Raw genomic sequence first — 17,304 nt, 5'->3', positions numbered from 1 at the left:
CCCAAACTGTACAAGTCACCCCCTGATGCCTTAGAGGTCACTTTCGGGCAAGCTGGAGCCCCGACGTACAGGCAATGAACAGGCTTTTGCAACTAGTAATGGCCCCAGCTAAAATTACGGGTGGGCCCTCGGGTTGATTTTGGGCAGACCTTGGGGACCAGGAGAAGCGGGTCCCCGCTCAAGCAGCAGTGACTCTGCTCCAGCCAGCACCCTGGAGAGGGCTGGCCTTCTCCTTGAGGTCCCTGGCACCCCCACGGGGGACAGAGGGCCCCAAGACCCAACAACCACACAGACACATCCTCCACCCACCCCACCCCCACCCCAAATGCTCCATGTCCTCAGAGGAAGCACCACCCTGGGGATGCCCCGAGGGAGAATGGGAGAGCAGGGGAGGGTGGACCTGCTTTTCTTTGCCCTTCTCTGACCTTGGCTTCTGCCTGGGGACGGCAGAAGGGGTCATTTCTGAAAAGGCTGTTTCTCCATCAGGGACAGCATCCAGGACGTATGGGACAAGTTAGGGAACCCCACTGCCAAGACAGCACAGACGCAGGCGGCGCAGGGGCCCCGCCCTTCTGCTTGTCTTCAAATGACCTTGGCTGATGTTTGCTGATCTACAGAGCTCGGAGCCCCGGGGAGAAGAAACTGTCATTTTAAACAGAATCATGATCACATGTGAACATTTTTAAAGGGCTAAGCAGGGCTGCCTGGGCGTCTGGAGACGTGATTCTGTGCCGTAAAGGATTAACCTTAGACAAGGAGAGCTCTGGCCTGTGGCCCCCACTCCTGCGGGGGGGTGGGGGGGTCACCTGTTAGCCCTTACAATGTCCTGCTTGATAAGAGTGTCTCTGTTCACCTTGGGCCTTGGGCCACCCCAGACAGTCACTGCTGACAGTGTGAGTTACGGGGAGCCTTGGGCCACATGGGATCAGCCTGACCTCTGGAGGGGCTGGAGATTAAGGTCGGCCACAGGCAGACCCCCTATAAAAACCCCAGACTCCAAGGCACAAGTGAGCTCCCCTGGATGGCAGTGTGTTCAGATCATTGCTGAGAAATAAACGCTGTCCCCGCGATTCCACTGGGGGAGGACACCTAGAAGCCTGTGCCGGTCGCCCCTGGACCTGCCCCCACCTGCCTCTTCCCTTTGCTGGTTTCAGTCTATATCCTTTCACTGTAATAAATCATCACCATGAGTACAGCGGCTTTTCTGAGTTCCGTGAGTCCTTGAAAGGAATCACTGAAACTGAGGGTGGTCTTGGGGACCTCAGGGCGGCTGACTCTGTGTCTTCTTGTGCTGGGCATCCGGGCAGGACACAACCTCTTTCTGGGCTTCAGTGTCCCCTCTAGAAACAACAAGGATTCTAACCCCAGCCCCCTTGTTATCCCAGGCAAAGGGAATGCTCTGAACGTGTTGAGGGAAGGAGACAGTGGTTCATCTCGGCATAGGCCTGTCTGAACCCAGGGAAGTGGACTAGCGGGCCGTCCCATGGCCAAAAACATCAGATCACCGCATCTGCAGACGCACTGTCACTGACACACAGAAATGTGGGCATGCGTGGTGCTGATACCGGACCCAGGTGGGCGGGCTGGGGGGACCCGTATGGATGGACACAGCCTCAAGCCTGCCATTCTCTCTGCTGTAAGGTTAAAGTCGGGGAGCAACCAGGAACTCTTCGTCTTCAAAGCACGAATGAGCACATCTCTGCCACGCACTGTGCCGGCCACTTTATGTCCAATGTGGCATCTGCTGGCCACATGTGGCTTTTTGAATTGAAATTCATTAAAATGAAATAAAACTTAAAACTCTGTTCCTCAGTCGTGCTAGTCACATTCCATGTGTGTGACAGACACGTGGGGCTCGTGGCTGCCACACCAGAATGTGCAGCCGGAGATCATTTCTGCTGCTGAAGACAGTTCTGTTGGACAGCCCTGCCTCACAGCGTAGATCCCAGGACTCTCTGATTCCAAACTCAGGTTCTTTTCACGTTTTCCCTCTTATCCTCGTAAAAGCTCTTGGAGACACACAGGGCAGGGGATGCCGTCCATCGCAGAGGGAGAAACGGGGCCCTTAGGAGGGAATTCTAGCAGGAGCAGCAGCTACGAGTCAGGACCCTTAGGTTCTGTTCTGGGCCCTTCTGCCAACCCACGTGAGCCCCTGGGAAGCCCCTTCCCTGCTCCAGGCCTCCGTTTCTGGTGGCTGTCACAGAGTTCTGCTATAGAGGTGAGGGAAGGGACACTTCTGCTGGACTGAGCACCTGTCTTCCATCTATTTCATTCTTAGTCGTCCACAAAAGATTTAGACCCAACAACAGCTTCTACTGCTTAAAACTGGGGGACACGGGTGGGAAGGGGTAAATTTGGGAGTTTGAGATTTGCAGGTGTTAGCCACTATATATAAAAATAGATAAAAACCACATTTCTTCTGTACAGCACAGGGAACTATATTCATTATCTTGTAATAATCTTTAACGAAAAAGAATATGAAAACAAATATAGGTATGTACATGCATGACTGGGATGCTGTGCTGTACACCAGAAATTGACACTTTGTAGCTGACTGTACTTCAATTAAAAAAAAAAAATCTGAAAACCATGGGATCTCGCAGTATACCCTCCCCCAGCCCCATGTCCTCCTGTCACTTTAGACTTCCTGTGGCTCCCCTGGACCTGAGTGTCCCGCCTGCAGCCCCGTCCTGCCCCCTCTGAGCCCCACTCCTCTCTGACCTGCAATATGGGGCTCTCCTCAAAGTTGTAGGCGCTGGGCCGGCCCTCCAGGGTGGAGAAGGCCACGTTCCCCCCGCTCAGTGGGGAGATGTCACTGAACTCGGACGTGCAGAAGGCCACGCGCTCGTCCTGGCCGGGGCGCAGGTACTGGCCCTCGGGCCGGCCGTAGGTCTTCTGGCAGGAGGCACTGTAGAACTGGTAGGGCTCCCAGGGGCCCCCAGCATGGCTGCGTTTGTAGATGGCGAAGCTCTCAGGGCGACTGGTGTGGAACTTCAGCCGCACATAGGTGATCTCGTAAGCTTTCCCTGCACAGGATGACATGGACCCATTTTACAGAAGGGAAGGGAGAGTCAGAATCCTGGTCCAGGAAGAGCAGAAAGGCTGTGCTGCGTAAACTGTCCTGGATGGATGGATTGTTAGAGGCTGCCTGGAGCACCGAGCTGGGTGTGCTGTGATCAATCAGTGATGCCTGTCAGGGACACTGGAAAGGACCATGCTGGTGCGCTTCCCAGGTATTTACCATCCCTTATCTAGGCCAATTGGCCTCCCTGCACAGGAATCTGCAGTGTAACACCCCTGACAGGCAGCCATCTCTTTCTGCTCAAATATCTCCAGCACTGGGATGTTGCCACATCCTGAAGAAGACTGCTCTACCGTTAGAAAGTTGTACGCCAACAAAGCCAAACCTTCCACTTGTGTCATTCGGTCTGATTGCCTCCCGGTGATTTCAGACCCTTGGAGTCCGGAGACATGCCTGTTTCAAGCCAGCCTAACCCTAATACAATCCTCCCGGCCCCTCTATTCCACTGAATTCCTCCTGCTTCCACTGAATTTCTCTTCGATCCGAATTTCCCAAGAGCAGTCTACATCTGTTGGCCCCACGACCTCACCTCCCAACTTAACCCTCAGCCCAGTGTAATTCAGCTTCTACTAGCCGCTCGACAGAAATTGCTCTTGCAAAGCCTCCTCACCAACAGCCCCCTGTGGCCACATGCAGGAGGCCCCTTGCCTTACTTCCTGGGCCACGGATCATGCCTGTTATCTTGGAAGCCCCCTCCCCCAGGCAGGCCTCCGTGCAGCCCACCCTCCTGGCCCTGCCTCCTGGGTCTTGCTCCTGGGCTGTTCCTCCTGGGCCCCCGGATCCCCTCCTTGGCCCCCTCTGCACGCTGCCCCCTCCCCCAGTGGCCTCTTCTCTCCATCTGCTTTAGTCCTGCTCCCCTCCCCCATGCTGCTGACATCAAGATGGGGGGTCTTCTAGCCTCAGGCACCCACCTTGCCCACCTTCCTGCCCAGCTGCCACCATCAGGACCCAGGAGTGCTCACGACAGTGATCCCAGATCCACCACAATTACTCAGAGCTGTACTGGGAGGCCGGGATGGGAAGGGGGATGAGGGTGGGGAGCAGGGCGGGTGGGGAGGACTGAATCCTGTAGCCTCATCTGCCCACACAGGTGTCAGCAATCAATGACTAAGAACAGACAAACCAATGGATGAATAAATGAATGAATGAATGAATGAATCACCAACGGAGGCAGCCCTCCCAAAGGCTGTAGCATTAGCAGTCAACTCATTCCCCAGAGCAGCACAGAGCTTGTTCACTCCCCCTTCCAGTGTCCGCTTTCTTCCCTCTGGACACTCTGCCCTTGGTCTCAGATACCCCGGGAGGCCTGGACCGCGGCTGCCACCTCTGTCACCATCCAAAGGATTCCTTATGCACTGAGGGGAAGCCACTTCAATCCTCTGTCTAAACATCTTAGCCTTATGTAAGAGCTGAAACTATAAAACCCTTGGGGAAAAAATTAGGAGTAAATCTTCATGACTTGGGTTAGGCAGAGCCTTCTTAGATGTGACGCCAAAAGCACAAGGGACAAAAGAAAAAGGAGATAAATTGGCGGGGAGGGTATAGCTTAGAGGTAGAGCGCATGCTTCGCATGCGTGAGGTCCTGAGTTCAGTCCCCAGCACCTCCATTAGAAAAAAGGATGCATCACAAAAATTGTGGTGGTGGTTTCATGGGTGTGACATACGTGTGGCTCACTGTACAGGAACCGTACCACAATAAAGGCGTTAAAAAATAAAAATAAGATTAGATTGTAAAAAATATAAACAAAAGTTTTTAAGAAAATAAAGATGAACTGAACTTCATCGAAATAAAAATGTTTATGCTTCTAAAGACACCATTGAGAAAATGAAAAGCCAACCCACAGAATAGAGAATATTTGCAGAGCAGAGATCTGACAAGGGGTTTAACGAGAATTGATAAAGAATTCTTACAGCTAAAAAATAAAAAGGCAAACAAGCCAATTAAAAAATGGGCAAAGGATCTGCATAGACATTTCTCCAAGGAGACACTCAAATGGTCCCTGAACACAAGAGAAGACGCCCAGCATCTCCAGCCATTGGGGAAACGCAGACCAAAACCACAGCGAGATCCCACTCACTCCCCTTCAATGGACGTCGTTAAAAAGACACATAAAACAAGTGTTGGTGGGATGTGGAGAAACTGGAACCCTCGGACACAGCTGGTGAAAAATGTGAACAATGCAGCTGCTCTGGAAAACAGTCTTGTGGTTTCTCAAAAGGTTAAACACAGCATCACCCTATGACTCAGCAGTCTTCCTCCTAAGCATATACCCAAGCGAAATGAAAACACATGTCCTCACGAACGCTTGGACACAATGTTCACAGCGGCAGGACTCAAATATACACGGAGCCAAAACAACTCTAGTGTTCGTCAACAGATAAATGAATAAAATGAGCTATCTCAGACGACGGAATACTATTCGGCAAGAAAAAGGAATGAAATACTGACATGTGCTACCATGTGGATTAAACTGAACAATGTTATGATAAATAGAAGAAGCTGACCACAAAGACTGCATAGTGTTTGATTCTTTCTATATTAAATGTCCTGAATAGGCAAGTCTGTAAAGACAGAAAGTAGATGAGTCGTTGATGGGGTCCGGGGGTGGGTAGAGACTGGGTGGGGTGACTGCTAATGGGCACCAGGTTTATTTTGGGGGTGATGACAACATTCAAAAACGGATTGGGGTGGTGCACGTACAACTCTGTGAATAATACTAAAAACCACTGAATTGTACACTTGAATTGGATGAATTTTTCTCCATAAAGCTGCTATATATTTTTTAAATAAATTTTATTGGTTCTTAAGAGTTATGAATACACATAAATGTCTAGTCTTAAAAGTCAGGAAATGTAAATTAAATTATTGAAGTGTAGTTGATTTACAATGTTAGTTTCAGGTGTACAGCAAAGTGATTTAGTTACACAAATACTTACATATATATTTTCTTTTCAGATTCTTTTCCATTGTATGTTATTACAAGAAACTGAATATAGTTCCCTGTGCCATACAGTAGGTCCCTGTTGTTTATCTATTTTATATATATTAATGTGTATCTCTTAATTCCCAACCCCTAATTTATCCCTCTCTGCCCTTTCCCCTTTGGTAACCATAGTTTGTTTTCTATGACCATGAGTCTGTTTTTGGTTTGTAAATAGGATTTGTATCATGTTTTTTTAGATTCCACATATAAGTGATACACGATATTTGTTTTTGTCTGACTTAACCTCACTCAATATGATAATCTCTAGGTCCATCCATGTTGCTGCAAATGGCATTATTTCATTCTTTTTTGTGGCTAAGTAATATTCCATTGTGTGTGTGTGTATACACACACCACATCTTTATCCAGTCATCTGTTGATGGACATTTAGGATGTTTCCATGCCTTGGCAACTGTAAATAGTGCTGCTATGAACATTGGGGTGCAAGTGTCTTTTTGAATTATAGTTTTCTCTGGATATATGCCCGGGAGTGGGATTGCTGGATCATATGGTATAACATATAAAGATATATATTTATTTAAAAATTGGTCCTCACATCCATTAGGATGGCTATTATTTTTAAAAAAACAGGTAATAATAACAAGCATTGGTGAGGGTGTAGAGACGTTGGAACTCTCGTGCACTGTTAGTAGGAGTGTAAAATGGTGCATTTGCTATGAAAAACAGTTTGGCGGTTCCTCAAAAAATTAAAAATAGAATTACCATATGATCCAGCAATTCCACTACTGAGTATATGCCCCAGAGAACTGAAAGCAGGACCTTGAGGAAATATTTGGACACACATGTTCACAGTAGCATTATTCACAATAGCCAAGAGGTAGAAGCAACCCAAGTGTCCATCGACAGATGGTGAATAAACAAAATGTGGTCTATTCACACAATGAAATATTATTCAGCCTTGAAAAGGAAGGAAATTCTGACACACAATACAACATGGATGAAACCTGAGGACATTATGCTAAGCAAAATAAGCCAGATACAAAAGGATTAATCCTGTATGATTCCACTTCCGCGAGGTCCCTAGAGTAGTTAAAGTCACAGAGACAGACAGTGGAATGGTGGGTGCCAGGGGCTTGGGGAGGCCGAGGAACGGGAGTTAGTGTTTAATGTGGACACAGTTTATTTGGGAAGACGAAAAAGTTCTGTGAGTGGATGGTGGTGAAGGCTTCATAGCAATGTGAATGGATGTACTGCACACCAGTGAACTGCCCACTTAAAGATGGCTAAGATAATACATTTTCTGTTATGTGTATTTTACCACAATAAAAGAAAAATTGGGGGAAATGCAAATATATTGGCCCCTTGGGGATGCAGTTTGGCGACACAATGAAGAGCCATAAAAACATCAAGGAGTTTTTTACAATGGGGAAAAAACTGCGACCATAAGGGTTCAATAAATTGTAATTAGGTATTTATTTATTTATCTTTTTTAGTGGAGGTGCTGGGGATTGAACCCAGGACCTTGTGCATGCTAGGCATGCGCTCTACCACTAGGTTATACCCTCCCCTCCCAGGTTCAATAAACTGTAGGGCATGAAGCGGGGAGCTCAGTGGTAGAGTGAGTGCTTAGCATGTGGGAGGTCCTGGGTTCAATTCCCCATACCTCCACTTAAAAAAACATATATATATATATATATACTTATACACATATAAATAACCTAACTACGCCCCCAACAAAGAATTAAAATTTTTTTAAAAAAGAAAAAAGTTATAGGGCATAAACTCACAGGATGATTGAAACCACTGGAACAGTTGACCACGAGTCTGTAATACATGGGAAAGCTAGAGTCAAAATGTTGAATGGGAAAAAAAAAAAGACACAAGATCTTACGTTTAGAATCATCAGATTATGTTTAAAAATCCCTAAAGAACAGGCAGAAAAGAACAACATCAAATGTATAAGCCTGGCTGTCCTCAGGGCAGAGGACTCGGAGTGACTTTTCTTCCCTTTACAGTTGTTACGCATTTTTCCCAACTTTTTCTCACGAAGCTTGTTCTCATTTAAAAACTGGAGAAAACACAATTTTTTCTTTTTTAACTTTCAAAAGCAACCGCCTTGCCACGTTCTGTTTTAAGATGTTTTTCAGTTACATTGCAGCACAGCTTGGCATTGGAACTCCGAGTCCCTTAAAAGAAAGCATATGTCACCAATGGAGCTGGTGTCTGGGGCGGCCGCTTCAGTTCTGAGCAGGCATCAGGCCTTGGAACCAGGTGGGGCCTTGCCCCAGATGTACATTCACCAAAGGATGCTGCGTGGAGGCTACTGCACAGGTCCACGGCCCAGACTCCCCTGTAAACATCTAGCAGCCAGACACCTCGCGGGAGGGGAGCTTGGAGCCACTTAAAAGGTAGCTGGCAGCTAGAAGCGTGATTGGAAAAAGGCAGTCACCGGGATTTCATGCAAACGAGCAACATCACATGCTAGGAAACACTGCGGCTTCGCCCTCTCTTTGCCGGGCCAGGAGAAGGCCCAGGAACATCACAGAGGCACGGCAGGGACTTTCTGTTACAAGAGTTAATTAGAAGGGCTAAGAAAGCAACTTAATCCCTGCTTTGTGATGAAAAGGTTTCTGCCAAAGGCAACCTGAAGGCTGGGGAATGAACTGGCCCTGGAGATCTTCTAAACAGCGACAAGAATTAAATTTGCAGCCTCAACCCAGACCCTTGCAAACTCCAGGGGCCAAGGAGGGTTCAGGGTGATTGAGACAAGTGTGCCCCCGTCAGGAATGCAGGATCAAAACATCATCCCCAACTGTTAACTGGGGAGTGACAGTGCTTGGGACCACATGGATCTCACCTCCCGGCCACCCAACGGGCTGTTCCCTCTGCCTGGAATGCTATTCCCTCTGTTCCTCACCTGGCTGGCTCCATGCATCCCTGTTCATCCCAGTGGCTTAGCAGACTGACCACACACCCCAGCCTGAGCCCTTTCTCCCACTTTCCCTGATGGCTACTCATTTTTGGAGCTGTGGGTTTGGGTGCCTCACTGGTGCTCCCCAGCTGCCCCAGGCCTCTTCACCCTGTTCTGTAAAGAGCTGCCCATCTCTTCCACTAGTCTATGACCTCCTTGGGACAGGGACTGTGAATCCTCAGAGCTGAGCACAGTGCCTGGCACACAGTAGGTGCTCAATAAATGCATGGCAGATAAAGCATGATTTGTACCCTCCCAGTTAGAATCCAGTGAGCAAGTTGAGACAGGCAGGCCCGACAGCACGGCTGAGGCCGTCACAGTGCTTGTGCAAGTCACAGTCCCCGAATGAGTCTGTTTAATAGCAGTCAGCATTTAGTGAGCAACTTCTATGTGCCAGGCACCTTGTTAAGTGCTCCTTGTACAGTGCGTCTCAGAGCTCCCCAAACAGTTGCATCACTGTGCACATTTTACTAACAAGAAGCCTGAGGCTCAGGCAGGAAAAAGGGACTCACCCAGCGTCATGGAGCTGAGTCTCTACTCGACCGCAGGCTTGTCTGCCCCAAAGTCACCGAACCAGACACTCCCACATCCAATGCTCTGTGGGTGCCCAGAGAGAAGGGGCTGCCCAGGAAGGGGGTGCCGGAGCCCAAGAAGACTGCAGAGGTCACCCAAGCCAGGCACTGTGCTCAGCTCTGAGGATTCACAGCCCCTGTCCCAAGGGGGTCCCAGACCAGTGGGACAGATGGGCGGGTCTTTACAGAACAGGTGAAGAGGCCGGGGGCAGCTGGGGAGCACCAGCGAGGCACCCAAACCCACAGTGCCAAGGATACACAGCCGTTAGGAGCACCAAGCCATGGCCTCTCCAGCCAGCTGGGACATACCGCCTGTCAGGAATGACACCAGGGCGGTCAGACCCAGGCCGGCCCACATCCGGCACTGATTGAGCAGAATGAGCTCCCAAGGAGAGGCTTATTTTGGGAAAATGGTAACAAAACAAAGCCCTTTAATTGGAGCCATCTGGGGAGCAGTGGCCTGGGGGGGTGGGGCTGGAGGGGGCAGGGTGGGGAGCTGAGCTGGAAATGTGTGGGCGAGGATGCCCTGCCCACTGCGGGCATGAGAACCAGGTGGGGAGAGCCGCTCCCAGCCTGCAGCGGAATCGCAGCAGGGCTCCTTGGTCCCATCACCTGCCCAGCCGCTGTTCCTGTCCTCTCCCATTAGGGCTCTTGGTAGTTTAAGGCTCAGTGAATCCCTGCGAAGAGCTGGGGAAGCCCCATGACCACAACGCCAGACACCACGGGAGGCTGGCTGCATCAGGGCTGGGCCCATGACAATTCTCTCATCCTCGGGCCAAGAGTTTACACCCCAAATATGGATCAAGATTGTCAAGCCTATTGTCTAAGCTGGGGAAGGCTAACAGGTTTCATCTGATTGATTATTGCCCAGGGCTCTGTGTTAAGAAGGATTCTGAGGTCCAGTCTGAACTGAGCCGTGACTGAAATGTGCAACCTACAAGCTTGCAAAGAGAGATGGCAGGGCATTCAAGGCCAGTGCAACACATCAGGGAGCAGATGAGGGGATGAGTGGGAATGACGGAGAGGAAGCAAAGACAAAGGACATTCTAGACAACGATCTAGTCACCTGGTGAATGCTCAAGTCAAGGGCTGAGGAGGGAAGAACTGCAACTGGTTCCCGAGCTTCTCGCTTCAGTGCATGGAGACATGAGGTGGGGAAGAAGGGAGCCTTTACTCTTTAATGTTAAATATACATAACATAAAATTTACCATCTTAATCATTTTGAGTGCGTGGTTCACGAGTATCAAGCACATTCACACTGTTTTGCGACCGCCGTCACCATCCGTCTCCAGGATCCTTTTTGTCTTCCCCAACGGAAACTGTCCCCGTTAAACAACTCTTCATCCCCTCTGCCCTCAGCCCTGGGCAACCACCATTCTACTTTGTCTCTATGAATCTGACGCTTAAGTACCTCATATAAGGAGAATCATATAGTGTTTATCTTTCTGTGTCTGGCTTATTTCACCGAGCATAATGTCTTCCAGGTTCATCCATGCTGCAGGAGGTGTCAGAATCGCCTTCCTTTTTAAGGCTGAATAATGTTCCTCCGTCTGGCTATGCCACATTTTGCTTATCATTCATCAGCAGACACTCGAGTTGCTTCCAGTCTCTACTGTTTTGGATAACGCTGCTACGAACATGAGTGCCTTTACTTTTGGTCCCTCACTTTGAGGCCCCTGTGTGACATCCAACGGCTGACTCTCAGGAGGATGCTCGAATGACCCAGTCAAGGGCTCAGGGGTAGACTGAGCGAGAGGTGCAGGCCCCAGAGATCGACCATGATCCCAAAAGGCAAAGCCAGGGGTGTGAGATGGTGGCAGGGCTGGCAGGGAGATGAGGGGATGGGAGGTGGGTGAAGTGGCTGGAGCCTGGGGCATGCAGGTGAGGGGGCCGGCCCAGGAGGGAGGGGTGGGGACACAGCTTAGGAGTTTGCCATGTACCTGGAAGGCTGGTAAGTCACTCATTCATGCATTCATTCACTCATTCCCTGGAGTGAGAACTTCCTGGAGGAAATATGGTATAGCCAGGACGTGCTGGGGTCCAAATCCCAACTCCACTGCTTTACCCAAGCTCTGTGGCCTTGGGCTAAAATTCCTAACCTGCCTTGGGTGAACTGGGCAAGTGTCTTGAATGTAGTGACTCAGTTTCCCCATTTGCAAAATGGGCTTTGCAGTAAGAGGGCTTAATGAGTAAACAGCCCCCGGCCTGTAGCTTGCACAGGACTAAGTGCTAACTTACTCCCTTCACTGGCCCAACCAACAGCACCACTGCGCAGGGGGCCCTGCACTGGGCGCCGGGACAGCTGTGAAAACAGGCGTCCCCTCTGCAGCTCGGAGCTAGGGAGGGACACAAACCAACCAAAAGCTCATGGTCATGATCTAGACTGTGACAAGGCAAGGCAGGGGGACGCCAGGATGCAAAGGCAGACCCTCTGTCCAATCCTGGGGGCCGGGGCTTCGTGGAGGAGGTCACCTCAAAGCTTCGTGGGGCAGGTAGAAGCTTGTCCACTGTTACATCCCCGGGGGGGTCTGGGGCACGCGATTGTTTTGTTTACGGATGAGATCCAGAGAAGTTCCGCCAGGAGAGGGCAGGAGGAGAAAGGGTGCCGGGCAGACGCAACAGCAAAAGCAAAAACTGGGAGGAGAGAGGCAGCCTCAGCCCACCCTCGGCCCTGCTGAAGGGCACTGGGCGCAGCCAGATTGGGAGGCGACGGAGGCCGATTCGGAGGCCGCCTGCATCCTTCGGGGGCTTTGGAACATCTCACTGCTGCCACTGCCGAGTCCGTCCCGAGAAGCCCCGAGAGGGGGAAGGTGGCCAGGGCCAGCTGGGCCCAGGGCCACGGGGGGCTGCTTCTGTGGTTGAGGCTAATCAGGTCCACTGCCTTGACCTCCTAACCTTGCTGGGGCCCAGCATTCCAGCCAGAACCCCCAGGGAGAAGGAAGGAGGACTTGGCCCCCCAGCACTGGCCTCGTCCAACGCAAACACGGCCGCCCACTCGACAGGAAGACGCAACAGAGCCAAAGCTCAGGAGACCCAGCTGGCGTCGGGCTCCGCAGGGGCCGGCAGGTCCTCCCGACGCCGGGCTCCCACCGGGCCAGGCCCTGCTGTCCTCCTAGCCAGGCCGTGCGGGTCCAAGGACACACAGAGCGGCCTCCTGGCTCCTCAGGTGCTGTCCCCTTGACCTGGAATGTCCTTCACTCTTCTGTCCACTCCTGCCACCCTTTGGATCTCTGTGAGGCCCACTTACCCCGCATGTGTTCCCAGGGCATACATCCTTACCCACATCATTCCCAGGCCTGGCTCGTCTTCTGAGGGGCCACACCCCAAGGCTGGCATCGCCAAGGCCCTGTGAGCACGGAGCACACACTGAAAGGATGCGGAGAGGGACCAGCCCTGCACACGGGTGGTCCCCAGCCAGGACCTGGGGCTGGAGGGAAGTTGGCAGGAGCCCACCCACCTTAATCCTGCAATGTCCCCCTCACTCAAGAGCTCAGAATTCAGGGTCTTTCCAGGAGATTCTCAGAAATCCAAAAAAGTGGACAAGCAGGAATGGAGATTCCACCTAGCCTGGCCAAAAGCCAAGGCTGGGAATGGGCTGACCTGGACACTTAACCACCCCCAGGCGCAGAGCCCTGTGATGAGGGACCCAGGGTCTCTCATTTATTGGCCATGGGACCCTGGGCAATTGATTTCATCCTCAAAGCCTCAGTTTCTCTGTCCATAAAAGAACAAATGATGCTGGAATGGGGCGCTGACTTAGTGGGGTTCTGAGCACATGGTGAGAACCTCCTGAAGAGTGTCTGTCACTCCTGATGACCAGCCACCACCCCTACGCCCCTCACCGGCCACCAGGCCCCAGCCCGCCTGCTTCCCAGGGCCTCAGTGGAGGGTTTGGAGCCGCCAGACCCCGCTGCTGCCTTTCATCCCAGACAGGAAGGCTCAGCTTAGCGCTGGACTCTGGGATTTGGAACAGATGTCTGCGAGCTCACAGGGGGCTGGGAAAGCAGCGACCTCCATCCAGGGCTGACTGGCCGCCTCTCCCTCCCCTGTCCCTCATCCTGGTCCCTCCCGGAGACCCAGGCCAGAGCTGAAGCCCACTGTCCCCTCCCAGGAGCGTCAAGCGGGGAGGGATGGAGCCAGCAGAGGCAGTCTGAGGGCTTGGAGAGGCTCCCTGGCCCATGTGAAGGTCGGGCCTCCACTGGGAATACCCTGGTGACCCCAGACCTCTTCTTCCCCCAATATGATGCAATCCATGGCTCAGCACGGAGAAAACCAAAGTGGAATGAAACCCCAAACGGGCCAAGTCTGGGGCTGTGGTGGCTCCCCGGCACCCCTCGTGCGTAAACAGAACCCAGGGTCAGGACGTCTCTCGGCAGCCAGCTTGGCAAACATTTCTCAATCCCTTCAGAAGAAGCCACCCCAAGGGGACCCTTAGCCTGAGCCACTCTCAGCAGATCACGCTGGCCACACACAAGGACCGTCCCAGCTCCTGTAAGGGCTTGGCCAACATGAGCTCATGAGACCTGGACAACCACCCCGGAAGGTGACGACGCTTACCCCACTGGATGGGGAGGAAACTGAGGCATGGAGAGGAGGTGGCGTTTGCCCAGCGAATGGCTCTGCGGGCCTGAGTCCAAAGCTGCATTGTGTCTTCTATCCTATTCTGTGTCCCAGAGCAGGTAAGCGAGAACCCTGAGCTGGTCCCAGGGTGCAGGATGGAGGAGGTGACATTGTCATTCATTCATTCATTCATTCACTGCGCACACACTTCCGGGGTCCCTCCTACAGGCCTGGTGCTCCCCAGCACCATGGGAAGGATATGGCTGGGTGTGTGTGTGTCAGCGTGAGTGTGTAAATGTGCGTGTGTGGATGTGAGAGTGTGAGGCTGTGTATGTGTGAGTTTGAGTGTGTGTGAATCTGTGAATATGTGTGAGTGACAGTGTTTGTGAGGTCTTGGCCCCACACTCACAGCGCCAGGTCTGAGCCTCAAGTCCCTGGTTACAGGACGAAAACCGCCCAGCTTCTGGGCCTTCTAGGCAGAGTTCAGGGCTGCACCGCACACAGCTGCAGACTGGGCACGCGGCGCAACTATGGGAGCTGCCCCGAATCCAAACAACCGGATGCTTCCCCGGCCCCCCTACCCTGTGTGCCTGGCCTGAGCCCCTTGCCCGCCCCAGGTTCCACCCACACAAGCAACACATCAGCCAAACCCCCACCCTCTGTCATGGAACAGCCTGTCTCTCCACTGCCCCCACCCTGTCCCAGATTCCTTCCCCTGTGGCCTTGGGGTCCTGCCAACCCCAGCCAGCCAGCTCCCCCAGCCTCCCTGCCCCCACTGGCTTCCTGTCGCCCTCCTGGGTAGAGACTCAGTCCCATCCCATCAACAAGCCCCACCTAGTGGACCTGACATGTCGATCAGAGGTGACAAGGCCCCAGGCAACCAAGCTTTTTGGGGTGGCAGTTGGCACCATTACTGGCTTGCTCTGCCTAGAAGCTTCAGTGTCCCCTCCCCCCCACTTCAGTGTCATTTCCCAGCCTTCCCCAAGGCACTGTTACCCAGAACTAGGAAGAGCCAACTCTACTGATGGGTGGAACTCACGTCAAGGAATCTATGCTCTGATCTTGGATATATACTGATGTCAATATCACCTGGCAGCTGTGTGTCTTTGGGCAAAAGACTTAACTTCTCTGAACCTCAACTGTCTCACTTGAAAAATAGGGATACAGTCCCATAATTCCTTATCCAAACTGTTTGGCTCCAGATGTAATTTGGAATTCAGAACTTTTCAGAGTTTACAGAGATGATGCCGTCCTTATAGCACAGACTGTGTTAACACACCTGGCCGGGTCTGGGGCCAACAGCCACATTCAAAGAACATCTCAGTAACAAAATGTATGAACATTCACTCCAGGATCAAGGAGGTCTATAAACAGCCTCAGGCCAGCTTGAGCAACCAAAATGAGTTATAAAAACACTTGAGTTTTCAAGCTTTGGGAGATTTTGAACCCACAGATCAGGGAGAGTGGATGGGTGGAAACAGCCCCTCCTGGAAAAAGTCATGGAGGCTGTAACAGTTAAGATGCCTAGCTCAGTGCCTGGCACATCAAAGGGGCCCAAGGAGGACCTGGACTGGGCTGGACTTGGCAGGGAGGAGGCAATCCCGTTCCCTGCAATGGGGGAGGTGCCAGGGGTAAAGTGCTGGGTCCAGACTCAGGATTCTGATTCCCAGGGAATCTAGGAGCTCCTGCACCTTGGCGTGGGACATCCGGTCCAGTTACCCAACGCCCGGGTGAAACTTGGCTCCTGCCCTGAGGGCTACAGCTTTCCAGTGGTGAACGGTGGCTGCTGTCCCCAAGAACACTCCCAGGGACTACACACAGCCTCAGAGATTCACAGAACCCCCAAAGGCAACCAGTTGACCCAAGATTAGGAGCTCTTGACCCAGAGAGCAGACTAATTCAGCCCCTGGTGGTCACCTCCCTCCTTTCCCTGCAATAGCTCTGGGTCCAGGATGAACAACCATTACAGAGCATCCTCCTTGCACCCAGATCCACCGCTCTGTAAAGGGCTCCCGGGAAACTTCCCGCCTCTCCCAGCCCCAAGGGCCACCCATCAGTCTATCCTTCCAGATGGTGGAGAGCACAGGTCCCGTTCCTGAGCACCCCCCACCCAATATCTGGATCCTACAGTCAACCCGGGGCTGCAGCCTCTTGCCTCCAGCCCGGGACGAGGTGGGTTGTGGCGGTGCCCGGAGCCCGCGCTTACCCAGGCGGAGGGTGATGTTGACCGAGGTGGGGTACTGCACGCCGAAGGCCATGGACGGGCTCTGCCACCAGGTGCTGTCGTCCTGGCTGTGGAAGTCGGTGAGGTAGGAGGCGTTGTGGTGGAGCCTGGGGTTGGCGGCGTCGCAGCGCTGGCACTGCGTGCCCGCGCCCTGGGCGCCCACGTGCGGGCAGAAGTCCTCGGGCGGGCTGCCGCACGTGTGCGAGGCTTCCGCCAGCCGGCCGAACGCCGCGTTCTCGAACACCGGCAGGCAGCGCTGCGGGCGCCCCGCGCCGTCGTAGCACGCGCCCATGCCCGCGCCGCCCGCCCGCGGCGCCAGGAGCGCCAGGCCCAGCAGGAGCGCGGCCGCCGCCATGGTCAAGGGCACCGACGCCCCTGCGCTCCGGCGGTGCGCGCCCGGCTCTACCCGCCCGCCGCGGCTCGGGCTCCGGTGGGCGCGGACCGCGCCTCCCCCGGCGGGCGGGACCCACGCGGGAGGGAGGGACGGACGGGGCAGCCGCCCCCGCCTTCCCCGATCGCTCCGTCCCGGGGCGCTCACCCCACCTGGTGGACGTGCCCGGCAGTGCCCGGCTTGCGAGTCCCCCGCAGCTGCTTTTGCCTGGCTCTTTGAGCCTCAGTGACCGCATCTGTACAACGGGATTGGTGATGACACCGGTTCATTACCGCGGTGGTGAGGTTTCGGTGGCTGCTCGTTACACGGAAACTTCTGACCAGTGCCTTTCAAGTCCTGAGATAAAAGCGGATGTGGGGGGTCTTTATCTGGTTTTTCCTGCTGCACTCTTCTCCCAGCAATAAAGTCACCCCAGGCAGGTTCCTGGGATGGTTGCTTGTGTTTCTGTTAACTCTGAAAAGCGCTTCTGCTGCTGGCTTTTCTCTGCTCTCAAAGCAGAGATTCCAACCTGATATTTGTGACCAAGGATACCTGGGCTCACCACAAACATCACGTCAA

The 17,304-nt window shown here is 52.9% G+C and overlaps 1 protein-coding gene across 1 annotated transcript in view; it reads right to left on the bottom strand.

The window, feature by feature from the left end:
- The window catches only part of LAMC3 (laminin subunit gamma 3), a 58,301-nt gene extending 41,536 nt beyond the window's left edge, over positions 1–16,765 (bottom strand). The window contains 2 exon segments of the mRNA XM_031450715.2: positions 2,722–3,026; positions 16,338–16,765. Coding sequence (XP_031306575.2) covers positions 2,722–3,026; positions 16,338–16,710 — 678 coding nt within the window. The 5' untranslated portion in view covers positions 16,711–16,765.
- Between the last annotated feature and the right edge of the window lie 539 nt (positions 16,766–17,304).

This window comes from Camelus dromedarius, chromosome 10, assembly GCF_036321535.1.
Source record: "Camelus dromedarius isolate mCamDro1 chromosome 10, mCamDro1.pat, whole genome shotgun sequence".
Classification (NCBI taxonomy): domain Eukaryota; kingdom Metazoa; phylum Chordata; class Mammalia; order Artiodactyla; family Camelidae; genus Camelus; species Camelus dromedarius.
The sequence above is the reverse complement of the archived record's forward strand: the minus strand, read 5'-3'. Positions and strand labels throughout refer to the sequence as shown.